This window comes from Haliotis rubra, unplaced genomic scaffold (assembly GCF_003918875.1).
Source record: "Haliotis rubra isolate DU_JTF1 unplaced genomic scaffold, ASM391887v1 Scf806, whole genome shotgun sequence".
Taxonomy (NCBI): domain Eukaryota; kingdom Metazoa; phylum Mollusca; class Gastropoda; order Lepetellida; family Haliotidae; genus Haliotis; species Haliotis rubra.
In genome coordinates, this window is record NW_025767531.1 from 316,362 (window position 1) to 327,984 (window position 11,623).

The window sequence follows — 11,623 nt, forward strand, 5'->3', positions numbered from 1 at the left end:
CACATCCCTGTCTGGGCGGTGGGGTAGCCTAGTGGTTAAAGCGTCGGCTCGTCACGCCGAAGACCCGGGTTCGAATCCCCACATGGGTACAATGTGTGAAGCCCATTTCTGGTGTCCCCAGCCTTGATGATGCTTGAATATTGCTAAAAGCGGCGTAAAACCAAACTCAGTCAGTCAGTCAGTCACATCACTGTCTAAGCTCAAGCAGCCAGCTAAAACCCCGAGAAGTGATATCTAAAAGAAGTGATATTAAACAATGAATCTGTGAAGAGATAAAACAAAACTGTTGTGTGCAGGAGATACTATGTCACAGTCTGGACATCCCATGCACCCATTTGTGACATTAACAAGCTGATATTTAACAATAAACGAATTAGGGGACATCTCATAGCTGGTGTATACAAGAGAACTTATGGCACAATATAGTATTGACTAAGGCTGTAACGATTCACTCGCATATTCGGTGAATCGAACCGTAGCCCTTCATGAATTCATTACGTTATTCGTGGTCACCAAAACCGAATATTAACGAATATTTACGATTCTTTTAAGGGAGCATGTTTTACTTGACCCATATGTCCTTTTCCATTGTGGAACATGTACTAGCATTGCAGTAGTGCAAGTCATGTTAGTTTGCCAAGACTGCACATGATACTGTCGATTATAACTATTACATACCAAATTTGAGTGTCATAAGATCACTAGTTATTGCTGTGACAAATCAAAACTGTCAACATGGGCGTTCCATATTGTACATCAATCACTTAACTACAATATTGTATTCGTAATAACTATTCGTATTCGTTACCCAATATTCATGATACGTATCATATTCGCCTCATAGTGTATTCGTTGCAGCCCTAGTATTGACTTACAAAATACAGCAGAACTGATGCCTAGCAATGAGGGTAACTCAGCTGTGGGAGTGTGTAAATGTTTTTTGTCACAAATGTTCTATTAATGATAATGAATTTTATTCCAGTTGTATATGTATCAACTGTTCCGCGAAGTCTTGCATACATCCATTCACAAGGAGTTTGCCATCGGGATATCAAACCTCAAAACCTCTTGTTAGACCCAGAAACTGGGATACTGAAACTGTGTGATTTTGGAAGGTAGGTTTCTTGACTGAAATATACATGAGATGTGTGGTATCTGTATTATACTCTTTGAATATGGGATGAACAATGTATGAGTCTTGTATTGATTAAGTTGAACAGGTCTGCTTTGTTTCAACTAGAAGCTTGAATGACACAAGTATTGTCCACTTTGATCTGATATATTTGTGAAGATCCATCTTAACCATTCTCAGTTCACATTACACAGTTTTGCTGTCACATTCTTCAGTGTTTTCTGAAGAAACACTTTGACGTGTTTCATTGATTTTTGCAAGATATGTATGTCAATAGGACGTTTTTATCAGCCTTTGGTAGAACATTCTTCTCAATATATTCCAGATTTTTATGAATTCTTAGGATCACAATCTGCCCTGGAAATGACTTTTTTCAATAATTGTACATATGACTTTGTTTCAGTGCTAAAGTGCTTGTTAAGGGAGAACCAAATGTATCATACATCTGCTCACGTTACTACAGAGCCCCAGAGCTGATATTTGGGGCAACAGACTACACAGCACAAATAGGTGGGTAGTGATGGTAGTTTGGGGGCCAGGATATCACTACCTGGCTGACCTCAAGGGCTGTGTGTTGCCTACAAAGTGGTGTTGATTATGTTGCTAGGTATGTGTATTGTGTGTGTAATTACACAATTCCTTTAGAAAGTGATCATCTGTGAGATGTTATATTTGGAATGACACTGTCTCAGTTATATGCAGATTCTACTTTGAGTCAGAGGGGGAATTAGGTCACACTGAAGGCCTGGGTTCGAATCCCATGGGTACTATGTGTGAAGCCCATTTCTGGTGTCCCCCTTCGCAATATTGCTGGAATATTGCTACTTAAATATATAAGTGGCGTAAAACCTAACTCTCTCGCTCGGAGGGGAATACAAGTATGTTATCTGGACTACCAGTTATCAGACTTCCATTTTAGTCAGTTAGGTCACTGAATTTATGTAATGGTGATGTAAGCGTAGACAAAGTGAGGAAGGCTGATGCCTTTTGTATTCATGGTTATTTTGACGGTGTCTACTGTGTTGTGTGACGGACTACAGTTTTAGTGTTATATAATTCTAGTCAGCTGCCGTTACAGACTTGATCATGTTTCTGTAATGTCACATGTCTGATCAGCAGTTTGTTAAAGACTACAGGATTTGTGCAATATTCCAGCCAGGTATATTTTAGTGTTATTTTTACAGATGTCTGGTCAGCAGGATGTGTTTTGGCAGAGCTACTTCTGGGTCAGCCCATCTTTCCAGGGGACAGCGGCGTTGACCAGCTGGTAGAAATCATCAAGGTCCTTGGTACACCAACACGGGAGCAGATCCGAGAGATGAATCCCAACTATTCCGAGTTTAAGTTCCCACAGATCAAAGCTCATCCCTGGACAAAAGTAAGCATCAACCACCGACAATCAGTGTGAATTTTGGTCATGCTTGCTTCTGGTTTGTTGTGTTGATACCCGTTGAACTAGCCTAGCAACTAATGAATGTTCTTCAGTATGTACTTGCAGTGTTAGAAATCATGTGGCATTCTTGAACTCTTAGGGAATCTGGTTTAGAATAGGTCCCCAGCAACCTGTACAGGACATAAGAAGCGACTATTTGAATCAGATGGTTAGACTCTTTAACTTGGTTCATGGCTGTCATGTTACCAGATGTCGTGGACAAATGGTCACAACATGGCTCACTTGATTGTTTGACCAAGACTTGATTATTTACGGGTGGCCATGTATGGCTGATTATTTACGGGTGGCCATGTATGGCTGGTATATGTCTGTGGACAGATGCTCACAACTTGGCTCACTTGAATGTTTGACCAAGACTTGATTATTTACGGGTGGCCATGTATGGCTGATTATTTACGGGTGGCCATGTATGGCTGATTATTACAGGTGGCCATGTACGGCGGGTGGCCATGTACGGCTGGTATATGTCAGGTGGCCATGTACGGCGGGTGGTCATGTACAGCTGGTATATGTGGGGTGGCCATGTACGGCGGGTGGCCATGTACGGCTGGTATATGTCTGTGGCACTAAGCAAGAAACTCAAATGGATATTTTCATTATCATAGTTTATTTGTGATATTAGGATCATTGCAAGAACCCTGGAATGTCTTCCTCAGTTTCCAATCCTAACATTTCAGTTACATGTTAATAGTGGCGGTGGAGTAGCCTAGTGGTTGAGGCGTTTGCCTGCCACGCAGAAGACACGGGTTCCATTCCTCACAATGACACATTTTGTGAAGCCGTCTTCGAGTGTCCCCTACCGTAATATTGCAGGAATATTTAATAGCTGTTTGAACCGAACTCACTCCATGCATATTAATATAATTGATCTCTAAAACTTAGGTATGACATTACATATTACTATTCAGTCCTATTACAATTTCAAATATGACGTGAAATAGGTGTATGAGAAGTGTCTTCTGGTCCCGCCAAGCCATTTGCTCCATGATTCCGTTTTTTTTATTGAATTGAAATGTAGGAGCTTCAAACGAGGAAAAGGAAATAATCCAGATTGTTCATAATGCCAAAATGTTAAAAATTTGGTCCAAAGTGGTCTTTATGTGAAGTTGCATGATACACACTTTGCTTTGCTATCAGTTGTTTGCTAACTGAGGCATGTATTATTTTAAGGATTTGAAATGCTCTTTCAGCATGTTTTTGTAGCTATTGTTTTCACAGAATAGTAACATGTTATCAGTTTTGTTTGTAATAGTCTAATAAACTCACATTGTTTACAGACTCTCATAACACACTAATTCATTTTTGAATTAATTCTTAAATGAGAGTGAATTAATTTTGTGAGTAATGCATGGTCTTAATATTCAGGTTTACAAAACAACCAAGCAGCAGACAGTCTCTGTATATGCTTAATGACATTGCACGTTGATCCATTTAATCATAATTAAGTCAGTTTATTGTCTTTTAGCCAATACCTGAGAGTCTCTGTAAGCTGGTAGATTACATTGATCAGTAAAAGAGTTGAAGGTAACACTCAAAATATTTAACAAAATTTGGTACTTAATATCCAAGGATTCAGACCAGTGTATTTTCTAGCACATTGACTGACGACTGTTAGAAATTATTAAAATGTAATGGTGGTTGGTATGAGATAGACCCTGCCTCCAGTCTGTTAATCTGACAGAACACTTATACAGACAAATAGTTTTCTCCCAAACCTTTAGATGACTACTAGATTGATATGAACCTCAGACAGGTTTGATATTACTAATGGTGCCTACTTGTAATTAGAGAAGATTTTCAGAAGATTTTAGAAAAACCATGACCATATCCTAATGCTCTTACAAGTATAAGGTGAAATCAGGTTTACCAGGGTGCTGTTGTACAAGACAACCTTAGGGCTAAGACTATTGTAAGTCTCTGTTAAGGTATGGGAATTACGATCACCTTGGCGCTAAGGTTGTTTTAAACAACGGTACCCAGGTAGAAGTCAGGTTTACCAGGGTGCCGTTGTACAAAACAACCTTAGGGCTAAGACTATCGTAAGTCTCTGTTAAGGTATGGGAATTACGATCACCTTGGCGTTAAGGTTGTTTTGAACAATGGCACCCAGGCTGGTAACTATGACTGCTACATGTTATTTATGAATGCCACACACTGCAACAAGGTATCCATGTCGGGATCACATAACAACCAGATGTAAGTAGGGTGTTTTGGTGGTGGGCGTTTGAGCATGGTCTGGCTGTTCTGTGATAATTCGGGAGTTTTCCTTTTCAATTTTCTTGAAGGTTTTTAGACAGCGAACTCCAGCCGAGGCTATTAACCTGGTGAGCAGGCTACTGGAATACACCCCGTCAAGTCGTATCTCTCCACTGGAAGCCTGCGCACATGCCTTCTTCCATGAACTGAGGGACCCAGCAACAAGACTGCCTAACCAAAAACCCTTACCCCCACTTTTCAACTTCACTCAAGAAGGTGAGGAGCATGTACCAGACACGTACTCATTTTAAACTGCAGGCATGGAATCATGCAGGGTTGGGGGCCACTATTGGTTTCCAACAAGCTGTGCCTTTTGTAAGAAGCATCTTGGTTTATTGGGTGTCACCATACCTCGATGTAATGAATCATTGGTTGAGACTCATTATTTACGGGCTGCCATTATATGGCTGGGCATTGTTGAGTGTGGTGGCTCACATCACATGCACGCCTGGATCAGTCTTAAAACCATGATTTTGATTTTTTCTTTCGGTTTAATAAGCTTTGCTAATAGTCCAGAACACACAAATCTACTATAAATGATGACAGGTTGGTTAAGTAGACTTGAGTTTTGTCACTGATAATGATGGTTAGCTCTGCTTTTCGTCGATTTAAGAGACAAGTGGTACAAAGAGTACCTGGTGTTGTGATCATACAGTGTTTTATGATCAGCTATGATTTAGATACCTTAAGGCAAACTTGCTTTTTAATGCTCATACAATAATGATTCTCTTTCAGAACTGAGTATTGCCCCATCTCTTAACGCAACCTTAATACCTCCCCACGTGAGAAATGTTGAAAGCAACTCGTCAGCAGACCAAGTCGGAGACGACAGCAAATCACAAAACCCAGGCGGAGATGCCACATCGTCACAAGGGGCTGCTGCGGCCGCTGGAACCTCGGCATGAGGCAGGCTCCAACTAGGTTACCACCCCAACTATTATTTATATGAATCACATGTTACAATCATGACTTGTTGACTTGTTGCAATACACCCACCATGAATTAAGGGCTGGATGTTGAGTGTCCAGTCGCTTGCTGTGCACTGTTGTTGAGAAAGCTACTGCAGTGGGAGATTGTGTTCTCCAGGTGGGATGTGAGGGGACAGGTGAGAAGAGGACGAGGAGAAGGAAACACCCTTTCTGACTCGACTAGATCATGCTCGGTAGTGTTGGAGCAGAGTTATGTGCTGATGCCATGAACATACAATGATTTTAGGTGAATGGATACCTGTTGCAGTGAAAGGGGAGAGAACTCTGAATATTTTGCAGTGACTGTCAGAGTTGTTCCTCCTCATAGAAACAGACATTTTGAATGGAGGCTGTGACATGCATCTGTATGGTTGATTGCAAGCCATTGTTGCTGAAGGGAATTGGGATTGTTACATGTAGTTGTGAAGAATTGTTGGACTGACTTATTCTATCTGTGTCTGTGCAGTATTGGGCATTGGGACAGCTGTGTCCAGTCCAGCTTCTTCACCTTGTGTTGTCAACAACTGTGGTCATTGTGGTGAGTCACTGGTCAACACTGTGAACCATCGTCTTCATCCTATCACGGACACACACCAACATCTAGTGCAACTCTTGTGTAGCCTGCCCATCTCTTCAGGAGAGCCAACTTCATCATCTGATTGAGGAGGCTGTAATAGTAGGTTGCTTGGAATTCAATGAGATCCAATCAAGCCATATTTTTACCAGTATATTAAACTTGTTGATTATGTTGACTGTTTTTAAGTCTGTACTTGTGAATCAGGAGAGTGTGTTTCCATGTGGTGTGACAGGTGTGTGTGTGGGTGTGTGTGTGGATTGACATGTACAGTGGTGGTGTGCTGCAACATGACATCTTTACGAGACTTAGGATAACGAAGCCCCAATGAACAGTCAGAGCAGCCATATGCACCATGAGACTGATCATAGACACATTGGTTCTTGTAAGTCCAAATACACACAGGTCATTTGACACCACAGTCCATCAACCTTCCTTACATGTGTTAAGGGGTAGTTCTTGTATGTTTTAGGGTAATAATATTTAAGGGTTTGTGGGTTCCCACCATATGTATTGCGCACATGGTCAAATTCCTTGTACTGTTGAGATGGTTATAAAATTGAGTCCAAGTAAGAATTATTTGAATCAACACGACACTTTTTTTCCAAGTCTGTATCCAAAAACTGACAAAAGTTAATCTGGTATGTAACCAGAAATATCCTTTCAAGGATAGGATCACTTTTGGATGGTAGGGGTGGGGTGAAAGTGGGCATGTTTGGTTCAGTCAGCTAAGGCGCCACTATTCACTGAGCAGTTGCCCACCTTAGGCACACCAAAAACATATTGGTTACTTGTGTGGTTATATTCTGGGTTAATCAGCATTATGCCAATGCTCATGGGTTAAAGCAAAGTGGTAAAAGTCTGAGACCTAGCTAGCTATTCTCGAAATGTTTGTAGCCCTACGAACTTCTTAAGCCCATTTTTAACAGGTTGGCTACGATAAAAGTTAAGAATTCTTAGGGCTACGAACGTTTCGAAAATAAGGACCCAGCATCACTTAAGGCTGTCCACCCACGTCTAGCTGACACACCTACATATAAGTGAAATACTGTGGCTGTGAACTTATCTCGCTCACTTTATCAGGTAATCTTTAAGTCAGGTCAAGGTGATATTGACATCTGAAGTAGTATTAGTTGCCAACATTACCCCTGTGTATGTGGTCCTAGTGTAAATTACCTTGGTGCTGAATGACAGGTGGGTGGATGCCAAATTGATGTTCTTGATCAGGGTATTCGGGAAAACTGCAGTTGGCTTGTCTGTTTCTGTCGCTGTGGCGATTGGAAGTATGATTCTATTTTAGCTTGTGTTTTACACATCAACTTTTGAAAGTAACATCTTCGCTGTAAATGACCTGATTTGGACTCCGTACTTACTGCAAACCGTAGCCTGCTGATCATCTGATCTGCTGACATTGAGTCTTCGGGAAGACCTGTCTGTGCAACTGGAGTAGGGAGCACTATGTTAATTGATATGTCAGTCAAATGAAGACGTTGCTTGATGGTCAACACAGCTTGATACAGAAATGATATCCTGTCAAGATGAAATATCTTCCAAATTTTACAATGATATTGTCAGACATAATGTTTTTTCCATGATTATTTTCTACACAATTAACTATTTGATTATGCAATATTTGAACACATCTTTTTGTGTGACTACTTTATTAATTGTAACCTTTCAGGGCTGCTTGTCCATCAAGGTCCAAGTTGCACCAAAACACATGGAATTTCTGTCATCCCTGATCCAAACCTGTCAGTGTAATCATTGTTGATGTTTGACTGTGAACTATTTTCAGTCTTGTTGAGACAATTCTTCCAACAGAGTTGAGTGAAATCAATGCCTGCCCACTAGCCTGTGGCTTGTGAAGTTTAAGTCTGGGACCTTTCAGAAGATTCAGCCAAACACTGGCTATTGAATTTTTTATGGAATTGTTTAGATTAGGAAACATTTCCCATTTCTGTAAATGCTAAAACAAGATGAAAGAAATGAATTGATGTGATAACCCATGCCAAGTATTGTGCAAAAAAAAAATTGTCACAACTTAGTAAAATTTAAACTGGCTGTAACTTTTAAGGCTATTATGCCTACTTAGCCAGCAATGTTTTGAGACCATATCACACACCAAACAATTGATCATAGTATAGAGTTGAGAGTTAGTTGAGCACTTCCTTCACCCATGCAGTCAGTCTGAAGCCATAGTTGGACGCAAAGTAATATCAAACTTAAATAGCATTACATACTCATGCCAGTGTCAAAAATCTTTCAGCTAATGTGAACTTTGGTTAATCAAACACCATTTTTTCTGTAACAGCATATTTCATATTCTTGGAACACTGTTTGCACACTGTTCAAGTATTAATGTCAGAAATTATGTGGGAATTGATGTGACTTGAGAGCAGGATGCTTTGACAGCCAACGACAGACAGTTGGTCATTTGGGTTCAAGCAATCTTTACTGATAAGGATTATGAAACAAGCACTATCGCCAGTATCGATGAAGGCGTCATAACCACTGCCCTGTAGCAAATGGCATGAGACAGTTTTAGGTTTCCACTGCACGAATCCAGGTTTTAGGTTCACTTGTTACTGATTGCAATCACAAATGAATACACTTTTTGTCATTTTAGCTGAGTTTTATCATTTGTTAATTCCCCCTGTTGTTTTGTTATCTTCCCTGTAGACTGTAGTATTATCAACCAACTCTTGATCTACATCCTCATCGTCATCAAGAATATGTTGCACTGATTACACATCGTGAGCTTTTGTACTGTTCAGAACCTGAAAGGTCTTGCATTCCCATTATGTAGTCCAGTGCATAGAACTCTTTTGTACTTAATACTTTTATAAGATATACCATCTGGGCCCAACAGTACAACCTGGTACACCCAAATTACATGATCTCAAGAGTTGATTGAATCTGATTCTGCTTGTTTATCCCCCATGATCACATCTAGTCTGTAACAAGAGGAAAGGTTGTGTCAGTTCTCCATGGCTACTTGCACATGTCTGTCCCATTTGACACCTGGAGTCCCAAGTCGGCCTAGGTTACATCTTAACATATTCCTGAACGTCAGGTAGAAAATGCTCTGCCATTTTTAACCATTGTATGTTTGGAAGTTTTAAATGTATATAGGAATATATATATATATAAACCTACTTGTAATTATATAGTTGTAAATAGCTTGCTGTGTGTAAATGACCACTGGGTCAAAGTTCACTTATGTCAATTGTGTCCTTGCATGCATGACTGTTGTGAGAACATGATGAAGTTCCTTGTGTTGGGTGGGTCATCATTGTTGGGTGGGTCAGGAATTAGTCGTTTCTTTCAGTTGAAACATATCCCCTGCCGGAGCTTATCACTAGCTCTGACAGTCTCCAGTTGGTTTGATACCATGAGGAAATCAACTGCATCAAACAGTCATTGTTTTCCAAATCTGAAGACCATTTGCACTGTATTACAAGGTGAACATGTTTTGTGTATAGATATGTTTCAGACACATGCTGCTTCATGCTATTCTTTCATGTTCATTCTCATTTTGGCGGATCTCGGTTTGTAAACTTCAACTGCTTTGTCAGAGAAGGAAACAAAACAACTGCACTTTGCATAATCATTTGGTCTAAGGAAATGCAGTTTTGTTGCTCCATGGCTGTTCTTCAAGTCTGTCCTGTCAAGAAAGTAACATGTATAGTGTACATTATATAAGATCTTTGCAGAATGCATATGTCATAAAGACTCTAGGTTAAGTCAACATTTTGCAGAAGCACCAAAACATTCGTTAACTGTTGCTCCTGCCGAGTTCATACTTTTGTTACCAGTGGCCCAAATTAAGCAAGAAAGTCCAAGGGTCCTTGTCAGAACCCTAATGTTAAAAGTTACTAAGGTATGTTAAGATTGAATTCGTCCCAACATTCAAATAATATATGAGGACCTCAACAACCCAAGGACGCCCTTAATTTGTGACACTGGTTCCTCCCATCCAGAAAACCCTACCTGGTCCAAGGGGACACGCTACAGGGTTGGAAATTAAGGCGGGTTTTCTAATGCCACAGTTGTTGATGTTTTTGCATATTAGGTCTCCCTTACTTTCTTGAGACATGTGTCAATGGAACTTCAAGATGATGATATTAAGATACTTGTTAACTTCGAACCCTGCAGATAATGTTCAACGCATTGTATCTTTCGCTGCCATGGTAGTCAGTCACCAAGTGGAATGTATGTATGTACAGTATGTGATGTCATGCTGGTCATGTGACCCAAGTCATGTGACCTCCACTTTTTATGACTGCCGCTGATAGTTATTCACTATTTCTGTGATGTCTGTTTCGAAGTCGTTGTGTACATACCAGGACATGAAGCAGAGTGATCATCTGTGGTCCTGGCAACTCTTTAGTTAAACTTTGTTCTAATTTTTCTTCATTCCATCACAAACTTGCTATATATCTTTGAAATGGTACTCCTGTTCAAGATCTTCTTTCTTCTGTAATTGTGTGTGACGACTGACAGAATCAGGCCACGAAGAGACTGGTTCTGGTTCCTTGGTGACTGTTATCTGATGCATGGTGCCTTTCAGTTAGGTAACAGTGGAATTAGTAAACAGTCCTAATGGATATTTGTAAGAAAGTTCATTTGTACACTGTTCGTCTCTCTTGTCTTTGGTTGTCAGCGCAGTCAAAACTTGTAAGCTGTAAATAAAATTTCATTCAGAGATTTATTTCTTGTGTTATTAATTTGTGGGCAGATCAAGGAGGACAGCACAGTGATGGCAGCATTGTCCCTCTGCCACACATATGACATGATGGTACATTTCTTTTGTTTGGAAGCAGACATACCAATATGAAGAAAGAGCAGACTGTCGTAACGGCCTCCGTGGTGTAGTACACCCGGTGAGCGGATGGTCGCGGGTTTGATCCTGGCCGGTCATACCAAAAGACGTTTAAATATGGTACTTGTTGGTACCTGCCTGACGCTGGGCATTAATGGGTACAACAAGGACTGGTCGGCTCAGAGTCAGTATAATGTGTCTGAGTGGGGTATTCATGCTTCACTGCGGCATGGTATCTCAGTGGGCTAGCACTATAAAACCATCTTAAGTCTGGGCTAGTACAAGCAGCCACACATACACACGTCATAAGAGTGAAATATTCTTAAGTACAACGTTAAACCCCATTTCACCTCACCTCACCTGTTCTATTTTTAAACTTTTGGTGTACTTTACACATGTTTTAGCATATACCTGAAAT

At 40.4% G+C, this 11,623-nt stretch overlaps 1 protein-coding gene across 1 annotated transcript in view; it reads left to right on the plus strand.

Moving 5' to 3' along the window:
* LOC124261735 (glycogen synthase kinase-3 beta-like) overlaps positions 1 to 11,090 on the plus strand; it is a 30,375-nt gene extending 19,285 nt beyond the window's left edge. Inside the window, 6 exon segments of the mRNA XM_046696087.1 lie at positions 983 to 1,003; positions 1,006 to 1,115; positions 1,536 to 1,642; positions 2,317 to 2,510; positions 4,871 to 5,057; positions 5,577 to 11,090. Of these exon segments, the coding sequence (XP_046552043.1) occupies positions 983 to 1,003; positions 1,006 to 1,115; positions 1,536 to 1,642; positions 2,317 to 2,510; positions 4,871 to 5,057; positions 5,577 to 5,746 (789 nt within the window). The 3' untranslated portion in view covers positions 5,747 to 11,090.
* Positions 11,091 to 11,623: the final 533 nt, after the last annotated feature.